The sequence below is a fragment of the Gymnogyps californianus genome, chromosome 6 (genome assembly GCF_018139145.2).
Source record: "Gymnogyps californianus isolate 813 chromosome 6, ASM1813914v2, whole genome shotgun sequence".
NCBI lineage: Eukaryota > Metazoa > Chordata > Aves > Accipitriformes > Cathartidae > Gymnogyps > Gymnogyps californianus.
Genome location: NC_059476.1, coordinates 28,827,066 through 28,849,621, shown reverse-complemented (window position 1 = coordinate 28,849,621; position 22,556 = coordinate 28,827,066). Strand labels below are relative to the sequence as shown.

At 38.5% G+C, this 22,556-nt stretch overlaps 1 protein-coding gene and 1 long non-coding RNA gene across 5 annotated transcripts in view; one reads left to right on the top strand and one right to left on the bottom strand.

Annotated features, from left to right (window-relative positions):
• The window catches only part of RASGEF1A (RasGEF domain family member 1A), a 28,847-nt gene extending 12,687 nt beyond the window's left edge, over positions 1-16,160 (top strand). The window contains exons 4-13 of the mRNA XM_050898798.1: positions 2,778-2,915; positions 6,377-6,598; positions 6,891-6,965; positions 7,197-7,289; positions 9,089-9,191; positions 9,486-9,565; positions 10,211-10,402; positions 11,983-12,106; positions 12,356-12,428; positions 13,477-16,160. Coding sequence (XP_050754755.1) covers positions 2,778-2,915; positions 6,377-6,598; positions 6,891-6,965; positions 7,197-7,289; positions 9,089-9,191; positions 9,486-9,565; positions 10,211-10,402; positions 11,983-12,106; positions 12,356-12,428; positions 13,477-13,501 — 1,125 coding nt within the window. The 3' untranslated portion in view covers positions 13,502-16,160. The remainder of the gene's footprint in view (positions 1-2,777; positions 2,916-6,376; positions 6,599-6,890; positions 6,966-7,196; positions 7,290-9,088; positions 9,192-9,485; positions 9,566-10,210; positions 10,403-11,982; positions 12,107-12,355; positions 12,429-13,476) is intronic.
• Positions 1-20,789, bottom strand: part of LOC127017617 (uncharacterized) — a 301,556-nt gene extending 280,767 nt beyond the window's left edge. For all 4 annotated transcript variants that reach the window (XR_007766619.1, XR_007766622.1, XR_007766621.1 and 1 more), the window contains exon 1: positions 20,730-20,789. This is a non-coding gene — a long non-coding RNA (uncharacterized LOC127017617). The remainder of the gene's footprint in view (positions 1-20,729) is intronic.
• Positions 20,790-22,556: the final 1,767 nt, after the last annotated feature.

The following is a 22,556-nucleotide window of genomic DNA, read 5'->3' as shown; positions in this document are numbered from 1 at the left end:
AAAAAAAAAAGCACTTATACAGTATTATTCAGTGGAAAAACCTGTTTTTAAAACTACGGTGCATTATTTCTGCAGCTTGAGGGTATTTTTTAAAATCAAAAGTTAAAGTAGTAAAAAATGAAAAAGTAGAAGTCAGTTTCTATTAAGCTTGTCTTGCCTGTCTTGGAATACGCAAGTCCCTTCAAAAATTATAATTTCCCTTGTTTTTTTGTCGCCAGTAAGTTCTCCTTTTTAAAACCAAAAGTCAAAATGATACTCGTAACCAGGTCATTGTCATTAAACCTCCCTTTCCTGAAAGCACAGCACTGCTATTGCCCTCCTTTCTAACCGGTAGTTGTTTCTCAGTCCTGTCTGTCTTGTCTCATGCACAACAGGCCTGATCCACAGTACTTAATTTAATAGAAGTATTTTTCTTCTCAAAGAAATATTTATGGGAGAACTATTCCCATAGACTCCAGAGAACTCTGCATCAGGCCTCACAAGGGGAGGCTGACATCTGGAGTAGGACTACAGGAAAAGTAAGTTGGTAGATTTATTGCAACCATGACAAAAAGGAAAATGTGTGCTGCTACCCACATAATCTGTGTGATTTCTATCTAGGTTATCACAAATGATATGCATCAAGCCTGTCACGCTGCTTTGGGTTTCATCAGAGTGCACACGAAACAGGAATCTCATGTTTTGCTACATAGATGTTTTTTAGTGTTGCTCTCAGAAAGCATACCTTATTATCAGATGCTTTTAATGCTTATGAAAAAACATTAAGCTTTTTTACACCTGGAGAGTAATTACATGAAGAGTAATATGGTTTGCAGTTTGGCTTGCAACAGATGCCTAGCTTTCCATCATGAAGGAAGCAAACCCTAGCAACTCATGAGTAGATACATGAGATGGGAAGTCAGTGTTCACATGGAGATGCTTGCCATGGCCTAAGGAAGGAGTTTGGAGCCTTCCTGCCCCCATCCCTCCTTTTTCAGTTTCAAAGGTTAAAAAGAAAGGATAGTCAGGATAATTAATACCAAAAAGCGTTTCTGTAGCAGCTTTTGGTAAACAAAAGTAGAGTAGGCACGTACCTGTTAACTTGAATTGAATAGAAGCACACTAGCTGGCTAATTAATTTGCCGTCACCACCCACAGATTATTCTTTTAATAATGTCAGGCTCCATGCATTTCCTAGCAAAAAAAGTATAAATTGTCTTTTCCCCAAGGCAGACGACAACGGGAGTTTGGAGGACAGACAACTATAATCTGGAACTGTCCCACAGTTTAGAAATACCTTGAAACTGGGATCCATAGGAGTGGCAATGGCAGAGATTGCTTTGCAGGAATGCCTATGGCTGGCAGAAAGAATGGTGATGTTGTCTTTTTGCCCTCACTATCCAACTATTCTGTCCTTCTCTCACTAGCAGGATCAATTAAATGCTATCAATAAAAACAGCTAGGAGAAGCATGCTAGCAGAGTGCAGTTTGCAGCTCTGAAAAAAAAAAGGCAAGAAAATTCCCTTCAGACTTACAAGGAGCGCTGGCTCATTTTCAGATTGAGGATTCAAGGGTGCATGCTTTAACTTTAAAGTTCTTATTATTCATTGTTAATATTCCCATTGACTGTATACCAGTGAGATGTAAAAAAATGCAAAAGATAGCTTAGTTTTGTTGACTTTTGGTTTTGATTAAATGAACTGGGACATACTATGACCAGATGATGTTTTGGCAGGAGTTTCTGCCAATTCTTGGAAGACATTCTCTATTTGTCTTAAAAGAAAATACGTCGATTTCCTGTAGTGACGCTCACATGCTAAGTCACCTTCTGTAACCCCTAAGAGGCTGATGGAGAGTGCAATGAGGAAAGCGCACTGTGTGTGGGGAGAAGGAACTGCTGTGTAGTGGGACTTTTGTAGCTTACACAAGTGGGGAGGTAAACACAAATGAAAACTTCCTTTTTCCTCAGTGCATCACAAGTTGGGTGGGAAGATAAATATAACCTGAATTAAATTTTGATTCTTCTTGTTCGTTAAAAGTGTTCTTAGCACTCACACTCCTAATTTTACAGGAGTGCTCCCTTGGATTTACTGATGCTGCTCTCTATTGCTATGATAGTGGAGTAATTGGCATCCAATTCAGGTCTAACTGATGAAAAGCCTTAGAAGATTCATGCGTAACAGAAGAACTTAGAAGATAGCGCTCTCTCCCCTTTCTGTGGTTGATAGCTTTTTTGAGTAAGATCCAATACTTTTTATTTACAAAGTCCATTTTGATTTAGATGTCATGGAGACAACACACACATCTTTCCTGTCATTTGTTTACTTTAATATACTGCTCAGTCTGGAGGGTCTGATAAATTCTATAGAACAAAAATGTCTTTGTGAACATTTCTCATGAAAGGTGCTTGGTAGAGTGCTGCAGTTTGTATGCATTTGAATTCAAACACTAAGGTACTGCTGCCTCAGATGGCATAAATCAGCTTAAGTCCCATTGACTTCAATCAAATAAGTCATTTAAACTATTCTGTCATCTTCCTGGCTTTATACAACTAACGTTGAAAATATCTTTAAAGTATTTGGTAAGAGACATTACCAAGCTATCATGAAAGGAGGCTAAATCATACGATTTAGGAATCTGGCTCACAGTTAAATATGTTCTTTTTTTATCCCCTTCAGTTACTACTAATGCAAAGTATTTTCAAGGGTGTCTCTAGTTTTACGTGAACTTTCATCAGCTAATTTACTCCGCAGTCAGAAAGGTCTATGGTCAGTAATCAGCTCATTGTTTCTTTCTAGGCAAAGCTAAAATCCTTCGCTGCCAAAATCATTCAGCTCCTGAAGGAATGGACTGAAACTTTCCCCTATGATTTCCAAGATGAAAAATCCATGAAAGAGTTGAAGGAGATTGCTCACAGGATCACACAATGTGATGAGGTAGGGGTGGGGGGAGAAAAACCGTTAAGCAGTAAAGCAATATTTGTCAACCTTTATATATAGTTTATCATATTATACACAAAACCTTGCTCCTGCATGCAGTAGTTTCTAAATGGACTACGGCAGCATTTACTAAGCTGTCAGTGTAACTGCAGGACACAGGCTGAGCGATGAACTTAATGGTCCGTCAGCAGAAACTGTCTATGTATAATCACCAAGTGTAAGAGGAAGAGACAAAATAGCCACAAGATATGAAAAATGGATGTGGTGCAGAAGGAGAAAGGAAAGAACAGTGACTATAATGGCACAATATAGTTAACTTTCATAATGAATTACATACCATCCTTTCTACTTTGTTACTACTCTATACGTGTTAAGTCCCACAAGACATATCAACTAGTTGTATCGAATGTACTCTTGCTCAAGGTGAAGACGCTTATTATTTAGTAGTTCATTCCTAGCTCCTAACAATAATCAGCAACTGTTTTGTTGCTATGTTTCAGGTGACGTGCACAGTATTTCCACAAAGGAAGTTATATTTGAGCTCTGCTAGCTAGTCAATCACCAGTCTTAACAGCTCTGGGTTTCTAGCCTATGAAGAAAACTAGATCTCACAAAAGACTTTTCTAAAGCAAACAGATGAAGCAAAGTCAAATAAAACAAGGGCTGTTAGTTTTGTTTGTTTTTTGTTTTGTTGCTTATTGTTTGTGGGGTCGGTTTTTTTTCCCCCCAACGCATACATAGCCTACACTTTTTTCTCATTGAGAAAGTTGCTGTAACTACCAATAGACAGAAGGAAGGAAGTAATCAAGAACTGCAGGGGAATTAATTGTAAAGTGTTCATATGAATGTGAAGGCTTACTTACATAGAAGTAGAAGCTTCTCCTTGTTTTTAAACCCACAACTTCAAGATATTTTTGAGAACAATTAGCAGGAAATGGGAAGACAATTGTATTATGTGTTTTTGTTGATTGAAGTACAGAGAAAATGAAGAACAACAGGTTTGACAGCACTGCATGAATCAGTGATAGGACACAATACAATTAGGTGTTACCAAGTTGTCAAAAGGAAGTATGTCAGTTTTGTTGCATCAGCGACGCTGTTTATCTGGATGCTACTATGAAAACGTCAATGCCTTAGTAGGAGGGGAAAAGGAAACAGGATTATAATATGCCTTCTATTCCCTTTGTAGACAAGGGCAAAGAGGTGTATGTTGGCAGAGATACTCCTGTGAAAGGGGACTTGGCAGAGGTTTTATTTAGCGTCTATGTCTTAGTATTTGTCTATTACTTTGAACCAGAAAGAAGTTGTGGCCTTTCTTTCTCTTCCCCTTCCCTCCCACTCTGTTACGTATGAATAAATTGTCATTTGAGAAAAACACGTCTTCATGGAGTCGCTCAGTGCTCTGGTGTCCAAGGCATCTGATGACATCCATTAATTACAGCATCACCGTATTTATCCCCTTAACAAGGCTGTAAGTCAAGTTTGATCAGCAATGTGCTATGCCACATCTGACCCCTAGGAAACATAATTTGACACTGACAAAAAGCAGCTCTTGCTCTCAGTATTTGTTACCACAAGAAATTACCCATACTGTGCTTCAGCAAGGGATTATGGGAATGGTTTGGGGTTTTATTTTGTATTTTAAAGCTTTTCCAAATCCCCTTAGAACACTATTCTCCATACATCAGATAGAAAGTCAACTGAGGACTCACACAAAGCAGTCAGGTGCTTGTCCTAGTGATATCAGACAGCATACCAAATAGCTATAGCTACAGGCAGGGCTGCGCCCCAAATGAAGTACAAATGTCTTGTTTGAACTCAAACAAGGATAACTTGTTGTACGCTCATTGACTTATTTTCCAAAGTTGTAAGAAAATTTAGGGTAAGACTAGTAATTAAAGGAAACTGCTAAAACTCTAAGGGCATTTGTCGTAAGTATTAAGACGCTAATAAATTCACAATAGCTTAAGCTATAGTTCTTCATGTCACTGCAGTTTCTTTGTTCACTTTCACGTAATATCTGCGATACTCTCACCTGCCTTCAAGTTTGATTCTCTATGTTCCATATCTAGAAAGTCTGCTTCCTCCTAGACACATGGGTAAGTCAGGAGTAGCAGCTGAAGTCAAATGATTTGCAATAGAAAGCTCAGCATACCAGAGAGCAGAATTAGCACTTTATTTTAGTCCCCCCACCACGTTCCCTTGGCATTTCTGAACACTTGTAGCACAATACCAGAAATGGCTCCAGCCAGCTGCTGTTCAGCAGTAATCCAGTTGCCTCAAGATGAGCTACACTACCTTCAGCTTTTCATTTGATTTCACTTGGGTGTCAGATTATTGCCTTGTAAAGCAACATTCTGACACTATTATTACTTAATTATAGCATGCAACATACAAGTATTTGGTAGTCATCGTCCCTCACATCTGCTACATAATTTCAGTCATCACTGCACATTAGTGGCTTCTTTGAATGATCACAGATTCATTGCAGTTCTTTCTAGTGTATCCAGTTGACTCTCAGAAACCAACACAGCAGGTTGTAAACTAACGGTCAACCTTGTGGCTAACTTCAAAAGAAATAATTTGCATGAAAGCAAGAGAACAGTCTCAGGAAAGAGGAGAAGGACTGTCTTTGGTAGAATTAGTTTTTCCAGCAGCAGGAAGAACAGGGTTGGAGAACCTGGGTCATTTAAAGCAGCAACAGGAGGGATGGAGGATTAGGAAAGTGATCAAGTTAGCTCTTCAGGGTTGATCTCACAGAGAAATGTCTATAGGACATAAACAATGGCAGAAAGAATTCAGCTTGCCCTAGTTGTCAAAACACTGAGCAGATGGATTATATTTCTGCAGCTTTACCAGTATGTATCCTTATAGATCCTATGTTTAAAATCTGCACCTGAGGAACAAAGGCATTTTAGTTGTCCAAGAACATGATGTGTATTGTGCTCTTACCTAAATATCTGGATGCTATGTAGTTGTTCAAAGCCAAGCCAGGGTATTTGAGGGGTATATTCCTGGACATAATGTGAATTCCCTGGATTTTGCCTGGGCTAGGCAGACTTGATCATCAGCCGATCTGATCAGAATAAGAAAGAGCTTTTTGGCACTTGCTACACAGAGGATCCAAGAAGCCTTGTGCAAGCAACTCAACCACCTTTCACTATACCCACTTTTAAGCTGTTTACACGGATGCCTTTGAAATGGGGTACTAGCCAAAAACTGCCGCAAGGGGCAGACCAGCCAAGCAAGTGAAACAGTTCGGGCAGGCAGGCATAACAATGTCGTTACGAAGTTGTGTGGGCAATTAGGACAAGTTCATTTGTCACAGGATGATCAACTCATAAAATGAAAGAAAATGGATAATAGGCATTTATTTTTCTCAGTCAGAAATTCTTTGGCGATCTGTGTCTGCAAGAGCTAAAGGTTTTTAGCAGTCATTGTTTCTGCCTTTTGCTTAGGAAAATGGAACAGTGAAAAAGATTATTAGCCAGATGACACAGAATCTCCTGATGGCCCTCTCCGCACGGAGCCAGTACCAGGAAATCAGAGAGAAGTTCCGGCAACCTGTTACCGACAAAGGCACCATCCTCAAAACCAAGCCACAGTCAACTCAAAAGGACATCCTGAGTGTGTGCTGTGACCCTCTGATCTTGGCACAGCAGCTGACCTATATTGAACTGGTGAGACACTAATTTGTGTGAATTATTTCATTTTCCATTTACTAAATATTAATATACTCATCAATATGACTTTTGCTATGGCTTCACTGGAAGCCTCCAATGTTTTAATCAAAAAATACCACAGTAACGAACAAGACCAATTAGGCACACTGATAAAAACACCTCACACATCTACACTGTGGGAAGATGAAAGTTACCAAAATGTTCTCCTAACTTTGGCTTTATTGATGCGTTTTTCACTGAATGCCCTGTTTGTCTGTACAGTGACAATCTCTCATCTCTCCAAACACAGGAAAGGGTGAGCAACATTTACCCAGAGGATCTGATGCAGATTGTCAGCCACATGGACTCCCTGGATAATCACAAGGTACAAGAAGGGGTACAGAGCAAAAAAGAAACAAAGAATAACCAGGGTAAAGAACATCCATAACTCAAGTATACCCTGTGCAAGAAAGGCTGACATTTTCTAACTTTAAGCTCATGCCTTAAAAAATATCCAACAAGATTTTATCAAAACATGAAAAGAAAGTGTATCCTTTGGTATGTTGACTTTATCATGATGCAGGACAGGATTAACATGTGGCCTGTTCTCTTACAGTGCCGAGGTGATGTGACCAAAACCTATAATTTGGAGGCCTATGACAATTGGTTCAATTGTCTCAGCATGCTAGTAGCTACAGAGATTTGCCGGGTAGGTATTCGTAGAACACAAGATAGCAAAGTGATTGTGGCCTTAGGGACAAAAGGCAGGCAGTGGTCTAATAGAGATTTAAACATTAGCAGTGCAATTAAAGATAATAGCATTACTCTAGCATTAAATTATTTGCATGCTTATATGATTAAGAGTTCATGGCTATGTATGGCTTTGCATATATTCTCTAGTTTTGTGTAGCTTCCGTAGTAGCATTAGTCATGCAGTGAAATGGAACTTGTGTGGAGTTTAAGTTAGGAGCTCTTTTGGATTTTTTTTTTTTGTCCTTAAATACATCCATAAATTCTCAAAGATACTAATTTTTAAATGCAGATTTACCAATAAACAGCTGTCCTTCCACTGCATTTAGATATCATTAGCACAGTCATATATTCATTTTTGTTGTAGAAAAATCAGGAATAAACTTTCTTCAAAAGTCTGGAAAGAAAGTGGACTGCTGGAGAGGTTAAAAAAAAAAAGAGGGAGAACAGCCTTATTAGAGGTTAAAGTAACTTCTATCATATAATGGAAGAAATGGAAGGCATACAGCCCCAGAAACCCCTTTTTTTGGTTGGGTTTTTTGTTTGTTTGTTTTTTGCATATGTATTCTCTGTCTTTTTAGACTCCTATTAATATGCACCAATTCTAGCAAATGGGATATTTTCTCTCTATTCCTGTTTGGTCAGTAGCCCTTCTGTGGAAATCCAGATGCCTACTGCAGTTTCATGAAGTCTGATATATTGATCCTAATCTCTTAAGATTTCCTGCTCTCACAGAAACATATTACAAAAACACACCAAGATATCTTCCAGAGCTGGCTGGTATGGCTAATACATTTGGTAAAGCAGTCAAACAAAAGGTTTTAGCAGACCAAGGACTAAGCTAAGCCATTGACTACTGAACCATTTTCTTTTGATATGACACAGAAACTGAAGTATTTAGGTAAGAGTGTTTTTTAAAAAAAAAGAAAAAGGGAATTCCCTGGTAAAGTAGTCTGCAGTCACCACTCAGGAGACAGTTTTGTATAAGCCAGACCAAACTTCTAGATCTAAATATGGGAAAGATTTTGATGAACGAATGTAATCTAGGCAATAATACTAGCTTTTTAAAAAAAAAAAAGAGAGAGAGAGAGAGAAAGATTGATGGCTTTTGGAAACAAAGGTTGGAGACAGTGCTATATGTTAATTTTGCTTTGCCATTTATAAAAATCTGCAAAGCAGATGTTCAGCATCACTTGCTAGATCCTTTGCATGTTTGCATGAGTGGGAATTTGTATATTTGATCATCATCACTACCTGCTCTCAAGAGGTCATTTAAGAGTATACACAGTAAAATGAGAAAATCAGGACATGGCAATTGTTGTCTCTCACATTCAGGTTACATGCCCCTGATCTTAAGTCTGTCTACTGCTTTCCCCCCTTCTTCAGAGGTTTAAATTTTTTACATATATTCTTTCTGATAGCAGCTTCACGTTATCTCCCTTTTCCAGTAACAGGAAATTGCTGAAAGTGTCCAGCTTGTTTATACAAGATTCCCTAAGACATTGAACTTTATGTATACATGAAAATTTACACTCCCCCACAACTAGACAAATAATTGATAGTAGCCACAAATACTTCTGCTATTTTATTAAAAATTAATCTTAACAAAATACCCTCAGGCCTATATCATCATAAGATTTAGCTGGATAAAGTCTTGAAATATCTATTCAATCAACCTCTTACAATGCCTTTGACTGAACATCCCATCCAAAATTCAGGCCATCCCCTCTCTCTTAACAGATCTTGGGTTTTTTTCAGGTTGTAAAGAAAAAGCAGCGTACAAGAATGGTGGAATTTTTCATTGATGTGGCAAGAGAATGCTTCAATATTGGAAACTTCAACTCAATGATGGCTATTATCTGTGAGTATCCTTAACAGATGACAAAAGGCACTCCATTTTACAACCTGACTGGCAAGACTATGCTCATACTTGCCCTAAATTGGCTGGCCACATCAGCATGCACACTTCTACAGGGGCAGTGTGTACCAGTGACAGATTAATGTGTGGGTGGGTGAGTGTTAGCTACAACCTTTGTCTGTCAAGCTGAACTGCCTTCCAAAATGTGTGGTGCTGATACATAAACACAGAGTTATGTTAGCCCTATATTTTTTCAACTCAGTTGTTTCTTTCTTTGTCTCTTCTCTCTCCGTTCAGCTGGCATGAACTTGAGTCCTGTGGCACGGCTAAAGAAAACTTGGTCCAAGGTTAAAACAGCCAAATTTGATGTTTTAGAGGTATGTATAAAGTTTAGACTTTATATAGAAATCCAAATAGTTTCATCCAAACCTCTGCTGTGGAATTACTAAGTCAGAGATCAGAGGCACCTCTGTCAGTGGTCACCAGCATATAAATATTAGGGAGAGCATTTCCTGAATTTCAAACTCCCTACTTGTCTGCAAAGAAAGTGGATGCAAGTTTTCTTTAGGTTATTTCTTCCTAGCAAATTTTTTCCAATTTAACATCAAGGTAGTTTTCACTCAAGTGAATGCTATTTTGCTACCCTTAAAACTAATTAGAGTACTCCATCTAGCGGAGATCTGAATGAAAACAAAACTTAACTGAAATCATCAGAAAGATTGGTGACAGCAAGTTAGAATTTTGTTTTTTTCCCCGACAGTCATTTATCACTTCCTTTCAGTCTTCTGTTAACCATTGAAGCAAAGCATAGATGTAAAGCCAGTACAGAATCCTCCTTTCAAACAAGATAGAAGTTAGAAAAACCTTAATCCAGACCTGATCAGTATAAGGTACTCTATCCTGAAAGTTTAAAAAGGGGCCCAACAGATTCATAAAGAATGAACTCTGATAGTTAGATCAAAGGTTTTTATTTTGGGGAAACATGTATTACTTGACTGCCTTTTCCCCCCCCATAAAAACAGCATCACATGGATCCATCCAGCAACTTTTGTAATTACCGCACAGCCCTGCAAGGAGCAGCACAGCGATCTCAGACTGCGAACAGCAATCGAGAGAAAATAGTCATCCCAGTGTTCAACCTGTTTATTAAAGATATCTACTTTCTGCACAAAATACATACGAACCGCTTGCCTAATGGGCAGATAAACTTCAAGGTAGGACTTTGCTATTACACAAACTGTAATGCTAGTTAAACTTTGTACATTACAAACATTTGCCAGTTTTGAACTTGTAGCTCATTGTATTACCAATTCCTTCAGCATTGCTGTGATCTAGACATAAAGCGATATCATTATCTAGGGGAAATGATTTCACCAAATTTCTGTGACAGCTAGTGCTTGCAGTTGCCATGTTTATATTACATATCCAGCAGATCCACAATTGGATATAGATAAGAGAATCCGTAAAACTGCTGGAATGTAATTGCCTTCAGTTAAAAGATTAGTTTTAAAGTGTACTGAAATAGAGATTATTTTTTGTTAGTTTTAAAACGTACTGAAATAGAGATTATTTTTGTTAGTTTTACATGAAATGGGACAGATGCACTGCAAAACATAAAATTCACATAAGCAGAAGTGATTGGAATAACATTAATTTGTTACCAAAACTGATGCCTGGAAAGATTGAGAAGAAAATAAGAATTTCAGAAGCCAAAGCCCCAGCATAAAAAAATTACTTAAGTAATACAGAAATAGTCTAATATTAGCTAATTGGAAAGGGAAATTTCTTCAAGGAACGTTGTACGCATGCAACATTTAAAATAAAGAACTTGAAATCAAGAAGTGTAAGAATTTTAGTGTACCACATGTGATGGCAGACAAAAATTTGCCACTCCTCAGCCCTGCACCCTGCCTTATGTTCAAAAGGGATTGGGGGAAGCGGAAGGCAGTAAAGAATGGAAAGTAAGCTTTTCTGTGGCAGCAAGCCATCATATCTGATCAAATTGTAATAGGTAACTTCACCCTAAATCATCAGCATTAGCTGATTTAACCTCATCAGGTTAGCTAGCTATAAACGTTACACACAACCAGCAAATGGTATTTAGCAGGTCTTCAAGGGAGTTTCTACAGGTTCTGGATTCTCTCTCCCCAACTAATAAACATACATGTCCAAAAGATCACAGCCTGTCAAAAGTACTTTTGAAGTTTTTTGCCATTATTAAGGCTGCGTAAGGGGAGGGGGGCACACAGAATATGCAAGACAAACCCTAAGTAATTATGCATTTCTTAAAATCCTAGGAAACAAAGTGTATCTATAGTTTCTATATGTTATTTTGATTATTTCTTAAATTTAAAAGGTGCTTTATGAAAAAATCAGATATGTTACTTTTCAATTAAGTTGAAGGTTGGAAATTTAAGAAGTAAATAAAAACCGTTTACCGACCAGTTCCACTCGCAGGCTTATTTAGAGATACGACACAGCAAACAGGCCAATAGCACTTTATTATATATGAAGAAAAGGTTGATGATGAAAAGAATTGAATGCAAAAGACCAGGCGGTTAGCAGGGATATGCTATTCTAAACTCGAGAGGCTAACGACAGATGAGGAACTAGAAGCAAGAGGGGGAGATGAAGGGAGCAGTAAGAAGAAAGGATAACAAGGAAGACGACTGAGTAAGGGATAATAAGAGAAGAGGCATGAATAAGAACCGAGAGGCTCTGAAATTGAAACGAACTAATATTTGAAAGAAAACAAATATGATTTTAATAATATTCTTTTAATTACCTCATGCAGAAATTCTGGGAAATTTCAAGACAGATTCATGATTTCCTGACATGGAAGCAAGTTGAGTGCCCTTTTGAAAAAGACAAGAAGATCCAGAGCTATCTACTCACAGCACCCATTTATAGTGAAGAAGGTAAAATCCTTTATTGAACATTATAGCGAGTCTTCCTACTTGTTGAAATGCAGACAGAATATGCAGATGAAAAAAATTAACATGCAAAAAAAAATTTGATAAGTATGCATTATCACTTCTGTATCGGCCTCTGATGAGAATAAGCTTCATTATGAAGTCTTCTAAGTTACACCTGCTATATTGTAACTTTTAGGGTTTTTTTTCAGTTAAAGAATCCACGTATCTGATTGTTCCTATTTTATTTACTAGCTCTGTTCATTGCATCCTTTGAAAGTGAAGGCCCAGAAAATCACATGGAAAAAGACAGCTGGAAAACACTCAGGTATGAAGCTTCCTCAGAACACAAGTCTTGTTGCAGACATACACAGGCACATGATCATCAGCTTCCTGCCTCCTATTTGCATACCCAGCTTAAGACCATTTTGGCCCAAATATAATTATTTTTTCTTCAAAATTCAAATCTGAAAAAAATTCAGTAGGGCTTGGATTTTGATACAGCTTTTCCAGCCAGATCAGTTCAGGCTGCAAGATCACTGCTGGGGCTATGAAAGAGAATATGCTTTGTTTAGGCTATCAAATACAGTAAAAGAATCTACATTTGTAGCAGTGTTCAGACATGCTTTTCTCAGGGGAACAAATATATAGAGATACTAAGAAGGTGCTGTCATTTATCATACCTACGCACTTACAAATCTTATAAAAGGATGAAATTTTATATGAATACTCTTAATTTTTAGCGTGCTCTTAAGGGAGAAGATCTCAATGACGACTCCTCCCTCTGAGGGGGGAAGCACCTCTTCTGTGTACATGATGAGATCAGCTAATTTAGATGATGTTTCTTCTAATATTGAGGCCAAGGCAGAAAGGGAGATTTAGACCTTTAAATGTTTAACATGATTTACAGATTTGACATATCTGTACCAGATAAAGAAAAGAAGTCTATATGTCCTGAGCTACATTATGACTATATTGTCCTAGACAAGACACTGTTTCCCAGTGATCCCAATGTTTCTTAGGAAGCCCACATAAACTTTTCACTTATGACACCCATGCAGTGTGCCTTACATTAAATCTGATGCTGTTCAGCAAACAATAGTTTAGGATGAGAGAAGAACATGTGTTATTTGCCTGAGCACATCTTAAGGGCCTGAATTAATGTTACAAAAGTTAAATTTTCATTTAAATTAAAGTCAGCATCTTTATTGGAATTCATAGATGTAGTCAAGTTTATAGCAGTTGAAAATCTATCCCTTAAAGAAAGACTTCCAGCTAATGACGCAAGATAGGTTATTGCCAACCTTTACCAAAACTGTAAAACTTTTTGTCACGATAGAAAAGATAATTTTATTTTTTATTACTTCTTCTTCTAGGACAACTCTGCTTAATAGAGCCTGAGATTTTTGGATCCGATCTGCAGACTTTGAAGCACATCGAATGAACATGTTTTTACAACCTGAAAGACTTGGACTGAGCTAAGAAAGACCTCACTGGCTGAGGTCTGTTTTGTATATACAGTAACTTTTATGAAATAAAATGTGGTAAATATTTCACATGTCAACCTTAAGGCACTTAAGTGAAGGGTTTTGGTTTTTTTATTTTAAATATAAGGGCAGGGCCCTGTTCTCAGAGATGAAATGTATCATGGGAGATGGTATCCCTGGGCAGATCTTATTCTATCAGCATCCACATTTTTATTTTTTATTACTTCCACCAAAATAAATAAAAAATGAAAACACACATCCCAACTAAAGCCAGTGTTCAGGTTAAATACTCCGTAGGACCAGTATCCTACAGAACACTCAACATGTCTCTCTAGCTTTGAAGTGAAGGGTCTCCTTCAAATCAGTGATACCGTTCACATGTGTTAGTAAGTGTTTGTAGAGTCAAGGCCTTAGACATCTGCAGTAAGCATGTTCCTCTCCTACATCAGAAAATAGTGCCTTACAAGGTACTGATATCGTTTAGTGTACCTTCTATTACGCTGGAGTGGAAGTAAAGAAAATAAAAACATGGATGTCTCGAAACCAGCTACAATGTACTTTTTAAATAAAATGGAGAATATGGCACATGAAGTAGAGTATACCTGCCTGTAACATTGATGGTGCAGCAAACATATTTTTGTTACGTGATTTAAAGAGATAAGATGGGGTAACTGCTGGGGGATGTGCGTTTGTGTGCGAGTATGTGTGCGTGCATGTGTGAAGATGCACACATGTCTAAGTTTTAATACTTCTGGGAACTATCCTTTAAATTCTGGCTGTCAGAATAGTTTGTGTTTTCCTTTTTACAAATCAGGGAATTTTTTTTGTTTTGTTTAAGAGAAGGATGTCTAACCTAGATTATCTCTGCAAAATAGGCTCAATGTGTTTTTTTGAAAACAGTTTTTGGAAAATAAAAATCATATATGAGCTAGGGAGAGGGAAGTAAACTCAGATGTCTTATTTGAAGTTAAGGCTAAAATTTCCAAAGAAGCTTAAGAAGAGTTCATCACCACTGAACTGATCATTTAATTCCCTTGATTCCTTTGAAAATGCTAGTCTGCACTATCAGACAATTAAAGCAAAGACCAACTTATGATAAAAGCTTTTTCTAGTATTTTGCAAGCCATGATTAACTGTCTGGGCCAGAACCCATTGAAATCTAAGGGAAAACACTGTAAGAAATTGGTCAAACCTTTGAACCCAGGCCAGTACGAAAATTAGAGGTGATCTGTAAATGCACTGATGCTTACCATTTCTAATTTCTCCTTTTACTCTTGAGTTTACACCTGATTTGGCTATCCAAATGAGCACTTGAGGAGCTTATGTTAAGATTCAAGGTATTCATTTCCAGGAAAAAATGTACAGTTTGGGACTTATTTTCTCACCTGATCTCTGAATTAAGAAAGAAAAAAATAGGCTCAGATTAAAAACTATTTTGTTGAATGAACAAATTATTACCCATTAATATCTACTGTCCTTTCCAGTAATTGTTCTCTTAAGGCTTGAGGGCTGGATATTTGTAAAGGTAATGACTTGAGCCAGACTTTTTTTTTTTTTTTTTTTAAAAACAAGGCCCTCTAGAGTTTGCAGTGGTTACAGCCTTCCTCATAGAGCCTCGCAGAGGACCTCTGCACAAGCTTCTTTAAAAAAGATCAACTCTAAGTAGATGGGTTTTATCTTATTCTGCCTTCTGCTGAAGAAGGGGCAAGACTTGCTGGACCGAGGGTCTGGTTTGTTCCAGTCCAGTAGACTCTTCTTGCTGAGTGCCTACAACCAAGAGCAGTGCCAGTGTTTCATGTAGCATTTGCAATCACTTAGTAGAAATGATTTGCTGTATTGGCCCTGTAGCACGGTGAAAAATTAAAGAGCCTTCCCTCTCTCCCTGTTCCACTCCCCCCTTGACAAATACTTAAAATTATAAGAGTAAGTTGGGGTAAGGAAGGGAGATAAATCAACATTTTGCTATTCCCACAGCATTGGCATCAAAGAGAAAAAAAAAGCAAGTCATGCCATGAAGAAAGAAGTAGAATACTAACTGTTAACAAGAACAGCCCAGAAAAGGGGAAGGGATAATTCTTATGATCTGCTGCTATTTTTCCTGTGCTGAAGTACTGACCTTCAGCCCTGGATTAGAGTAAGAATATTTATACTGTATTATTACAGTGTTTTGCACTTTCAGAGATGTTCTAGCTAGTAACATTGTCGGACACTAGAAGAGGGATTGTATATCAGCTTTGTTTATGTAATTGAAATTTAAAAGGGATGCTTAAGATTTAAGAAAAAATATATATTTGAAATGCAATTTTAGAACACTTTCTGTAAATGTATAAAAAAGCTTTCACATGAATGTGCACTTCACTGGTCAATCAGTCCTAGTATATACTTGAAATCAATGCAGTATCCACATTGGTTCCTTTTTATTTTTCCTCCCTCAGTTTGATACATTCCTTAAATACCGTGTTTTGCTATTCTGAGCTGAAATGCTAAATATAAAGCTGTACCATAAAGCAGGATATTCCGTGTTTGACTGGATGTGCTTGCATTAATAAAAAAAAAAATTTGCTTCAACCAGGCTTAACTTTTTCCATAGTTATTTTTCACTTGCAAACTGATCAAGCCACAAACCAGCGGCTGAATGAGGTTGAACCAACTGTGGAAGGCAAGCTAGTTGCAATGAACTAACTGGTTACTTTCTGACTTAAAGATACATTATGAAGTATTTAAATATCTTCCAACAAAGGCAAGAGCAACACTAAGCCAACAATATGCTGCCACTTCTGATGTGCTCTCTGTAATAGTATTTTATGGATTTGATACAGCGTCTCTGCTACAGAATATTTTCATTCTCTCAGAAGTGATTAACAGTTCCACTGTGTAGAAACATTTTGTGTGTCCTAAGAGTTGAACTTCGTTTTTTTCCTCCCCCATATTTACCCTTTTAACAGAAAAGCACAGAAACGTTTGCTGGCTGCAGCACACTGCAGCGTTTCCTGTAGCGAGATTCTGTTGACATTTCAACGCTCCAGGACCTTTGGTTGCAACCACTACCCTTTTTCATGCCCTGCTTTACAGAAGCAAAGCCACTTCTCCGAGGTCACGCAGGGACTAGACAAGCACAGAGCTATGAGGAGAATCCAGCTTTCCTAACGCACTGCCCCAGTGCTACCCACACTGCTTCCTTTCTCAGGGATAAGCGCCTTAAAAAAATGTTAGATCTTGCTAGTGCAGGAGCTCTGGAGGTCCCATAAGCATTTTTAATCTGTTGAAAACTCTTCAGGGAAATTGTTTCGGTAACCAGACATCCACAACAGACTCCCAGAGTAGAACAGTACTACTTTCAGTCATCATGGCTCATTAGAAAAGATAATGATGTTTACCAGCATTAAGAGGATCAAGCAGACAACAGTCTTCCTGATGGCCAGTTTACACTCATAATTAATATGCATATTACATCCTTGAAAACTCACTTCCAATTATGTCCCATCCAGTCATTAGGATAAATTAACTATTTACACAGGCATAAGAGTAAACAATAAAATTGCTTTCCAGGCACTTTACTGCCATTAGAGCACGACACAGAATGACAAGCAGTAACTCAATGCCAGTAAGATATCTTTAGTTACGTTAGCAGCAACTTGATTTATCAAGTTAATTGTTCCCAAGAAACAGCTTTCTTTTAGCCAATAACTCACGTAGCAAAATTCAGCTGACAAGTGATATTAGTACATCTTTTGGAGAGAAATCAGTAATTCTTCTGAGGACACGCAGACAGATCTTCCCTCTTCACTCTGCAACATATGTAATTTTATCAGGGCAACCCCAGCTTCCCAACTAACCAGAAAAGCCTGCAAACTGTATGGAAGCACAGTTTTGTCTTATGGTTCTCTGCAGCCATTAGATAGGGCTGTGTAGACAGTGAGATACTTAAATTTGGGGGGGGGGGGGGGGATCAAATTGCAGAAAGACTTTATCCTAAACCATTAGTGCATCCTATCAAGGAAGTTTCCAGACCAGTGAGCATACAAGCATTAGCAATAGTTTCTTACAAATTCTTCCTTCCATGCTTGTCCCTGGAAAAGCAGAGATAACTGGGTATGCTTTGAGGTTTCGGCACACCTCTATGGGCCTCCGATAGAGGTTCCCTGACACTGCGGAGGTTTGCCTTCCTTCACCGCTCCCCAAGGTGGGCCTCGGGCTTTGGAAAAGAGAGAAACAACATTTGGGGGTGTATTTCTGCAGTAATTTGGAGGTACAATCTAAAGTGTAACCATTCCTGTAACATCATTCATAACAGTAAAGAATTTAAATGTTTCTAATGTTTCCAACGTTGTAAGCAATTTCTAACATAAGCATTTTTGTGGCTTCTTGATACCACATTCAGCTTTTGCACAGAAAAACGGATGCTGCAGAATAACTTTGGGATATTAGTTTATTTTTGTAATGAAATATTAAAAAGCAATCAAGGTCTGTGTCATGCAGGGAGTGCTGATACAGTCTCAAACAGATACTCTGCCCGTTCCTCAAGAGGTGTGATGAGAAAGAAATTCAAACCACCAGGAAATGCAACATTGATTTAAAAATACTAAGACAATATCCTGTTTCTGATCTACTAGGATGCATACCTTATGATACTAATAATACCTAGGCTTCTAACAACTAATAATAAAAAGCATTTCTATATAAAAAGTTCTGTAAGAAACAGTGTTTGGCAAAACCAGTATACAGTTACTTGAAACTGTTAGTAGCACCTACCAGAAGAAAAAAAACACGCAACCAAAAAAACCCCCCAAAACCACAAACAAACAAAAAATGCAAACCCCATGGCTGTTGCCATGCAGAGTATTCCTGTTAAAAACCCCACCTCAATACAAGGTGTGGAGACCATTTCACAGGATTCAAAGAAAGCTGAAAATGAACACAAACCAAAGCACCAGTTTCAAACATCCCTGCCTGATCTGGGTAAGGAAAAAGAAACTTGAAATTTAGTGGAAATTTGCTTCCAATATTTCTAATCTTATCTAGCTTCTTCAGATTAAGCAGGTATCTTAATCTTAAAATTGTTATAAGTGTGTTTGGAGGCGGCAGTCCAATGAGATGCAGCAGAATCTCATTACACAAACAAAAAAGCACTTAACATCTTTTTAATTGCTGTCACATGAGCACACTAAGGCCTCTTCTGATTCTGGGGGGTATTAAACTCAAAGAATCTTGCTGTCCATCAGTGTCTACATTGAAAGTTTCCTTTTAAATATTTAAACAACATCGAGTTGTTTACATTCAATTCAAAGAAGATATTACTAACAACACTCCACCTCCCCAGATATCAAACTAGAGAAATGAGGTGCAACATATCATCAATTGCAGCAACAGAACACTGGGGGACTCAGCCAGTGCAGCTGTAAGTGATGTATTTGATTGAAGTCTTTAACACTTATGGCACTAGCCGAATTTAATGAAACATTGCACTGTTCATGTCCATGGACATTATAGCTCAGTGCTGAAGAACTCGTCTCAATTTGGGGGGGGGGGGGGGAGGAATCACTCCTAAAATGCTTCAGAACCATAAAATACAAGTAACGAATAAATCCACAAATCCAATTTTTTTTTCCTATATGCCTCTTATCTCACTTCTCAGAAATTTCACAGTATCCAAGTATCCCAAGAATTTCACAAGAACCCAGCAGCCAAAAAGTCACTTTGGCAAGATTTTAAAAGCAAACAAATGCAAACTCTACAACTACTCTATGTGGACTGCATTTGCAAGCCAGAACACCAGCCCACCTGCTCCCCAATAACCGCACGGCCCAGGAAAGCATGCAACTCACATGCTGAGAGTAGCCTAAGCTTTGATCTGTCTCTAAGCTCCTCTCCAGAGTGTACCTGAGCACCAAGCAATCTCAAAGGTTCTTCTTTTTTCTTCAAACTATCCCTTTAATATGATCGTTTTCCCCGTGGCTTGTAACGAAGTCAGAGAGAAGCCACTTAAGCTTGCATAAGGCTGCAGGAAATCCGTGCAAAGAGCTCAGGCTCTCCTGGGGCCAAAGCCACTGCTGCGCCCGTTAGCTCGAGTTTCCACAGCTCTACCTCCTGTCTCCTCCACATTCATCACACTGTGCAAAGGCACACCGCTACTTCTCGCAGGACAAACTGCCCATTTCTTTCACAACCATGATAATGCTGCCCGGGCACGCTAGCCACCGCCTTCAGCAGGAGCCAGCCAGGTCATACACCATATCTGTGAAGGCTGTTTTATAGCCTCTACATTAAATGTTATTTCACTCCAGAGATTTTTTTTTTTTTAAAGAAGCATTTTTAGCAGAAGTCTGAGAACACGTAGGTGCTAGCAAAGAGCATGTGCGCCCCCCATGGACACACAAATGCCAAAGCAATTGCAAAAAAAAAAAAAATTAGTTGCTGGATTTTTTAAGCTCAGACACCACCACAATCATAAACACAAGACCATCTTGAAAAGAGTTTGGTAAGCCACTGGCATTACAAATAGCAGGAATGGGTTAACATCCTCTTTTACATGCAATTCAAGTACAGACTGCAAAGCATTCTACCTATGGAAGAAAATGATAAAGCCTTTAACTAAGTTAACTTGCATCAGCAAAGGGTTTTTACAGCAGTTACAGCGAAAGATGAGAGGACATAGGTCAAGAGACCAAAGTCACATGAGACATATGACTCCTATAGATACAAGCAACCTTGAAACTCTTGGGGTTAAAAACACTCTTTTTGAAAAACTCACCACACTACATACAAACTTACACAGTTCAAATAAACCAGTTAAATCACCACAAACTCCTATCTAGGCACATTAGTTCAACTTCAGAGAGACTTATTTCACTTATCCCAGAACAGGACTAAGCTAACCAAAACAGGACTATGTTTTAATACAACCTTATGCAAACATTTAGACTTAAATGTAAAAGAGATTTATTTAACATTCTACCTTCAGTTCAGAGATACTTTTGCTGGATAGTACTGCCATACAGATCCCAGCTACAACACCTATTCTTCAAACCCAGCACAACATATCCTTTGCAGAAGCATAAAAGATTTCCTGTTAAAAAGATGGAAGCCATTCCCTTTTTGGTGCAATCTCAAAGTGGTATATCCCAGAAAAATCAATAATTTACCTTATTCTAATCCAGGAGAGAGACCACGTTGTTTGGGAAAGAAGTCGAAGAACCTTTTTGTGCCAGCTTCAGGTACCAAATGAGAGGAGCCAATTATTCCACAAGGCCCTAATTAAGCACACAGCTGCCATCATTACTGCAAACACACCACCTGTGGCAAAGGCAGCCCCTCACGGCCAAGCCAGGACGAGGCCCAAAAAGCTCTCTTCTACCATCACCTGCCGTTAAGGCATAGCACTGCTCTGCACGTTCCTAAAGGAGGTGTGGGGCCGACCTCCCAGCTGATACAAATTCACAAGAGGCTGAAGGCAATCATGATGCTAAAATTTAAAACAGCTGGAAGTCTGGATCCTGGAAAGTCAGCCAGCATAGGGGAATTTTGTTTGCAAGGGAGTGCTTGCCCTAGCCTGCTCCTAGGTGTGTCCTGCACAGCTGCCCTGCGGCCTGCAACAGCCACATGGCCCAAATGCACTTCTCGCTGTGATGCATTAAGAAAAATGGATACTATACCAATAAAACCAGAGGTGTGCAGAGCCAGCGCAACCACAGAAATGTAAAAAGCAGCATTTTATCCTAGTCTCCTTTGTTGTAAAGCTTTTTCAGTGAAGAAAGAGGCGGAGCCCTGTAGTTTGCAAGCAGTCAGGCCTGAGGAGGAGGAGATGAGTATCGTGGGGGCATGAACCAAACACTGTTCCTCGTCTTACTTCACAGCTGAGTAAAATTTGAATGACTGATCTCTTTAAGGTGTAGTTGGGGGTCACACACAGCAAGGGCACCTCAGGCAAATGAAAGCTAAATCCACCTTGGCTACACAGAAAGCTTTTATTGTTACACCAATGCAGTAGTCAATGAGTTACTACATTTATGCTGAATCATCATTTTAAAGACTTTGAAGTTCTTTTCCTCTCGTTCACCAATCTGACAAAGCAAAAAGCTGTTTAATTTTATTCTAAAGTTTATATTCTGGCATGGACTAAAAACTGCAATTTAAATATATGTCTGGATTCAGATACAAGTAGTTAGGGCTTACCTACCACTTCTCTTTCCCTCCTTATGCAATTCTCCAGTCTTAAATACAGTTTACAATGAAGTTTTGAGTTTCATAGGTGTGTGTATCTCAAAGTCCGAAGGGTCAGGGGCTTTTATGAAATGAAAAAAAGTGCCATAAGTATTTTCTTCTGGATGCAGCAGACCCAGAACTAAGTATTTCTCTGTACTTTTTCATCTGTATTTTCTGATTCTCCAAACCAGTATCTACTAGTCCCATTGAATGACATATTTTTAAACAAAATCAAGTTTGCAAATTCAAAAGCACAACCTGAATTCATTCCTGTAAAAGGTCTAACATAAAAGTGTGCCCTGAGCCGATCTCATTTTGACTTCCCTTAATCAAGCACACTTCCCTCCACAGATTGCAAGTTCCTTGGAAAAGGTTACAATTAATGCAGATAGCATACAACAGCTAAAAAATAAAATAATTACTTCTCAATTCAGTGGAGCATGTTCCTATCTAAACAAATGTTACTATATTTACTACTCTAACACTAAAATGCAGTGACTCCTCCAGGAAAACACAGCTGGCTTTTTACACCTGGACCACAGCTTAAAAAAAACCGGGAAACGGTGCGTTATATAAACAGCATCTGTCAAAACAGGAGGACATGGCCCAACACCCAGCCACGTAACCTGAGCGCCTACCCTGGGCAGACAGTTGATTCTGACTCCAAAGCATAATATTTTCATTTATCTTTGCGACGCCCCAGTGGCAGGCAGCCCAAGCTGAACAGCCTGGATTTTATTCTCCCTCTGCAGGCAGAGCACGCCTTG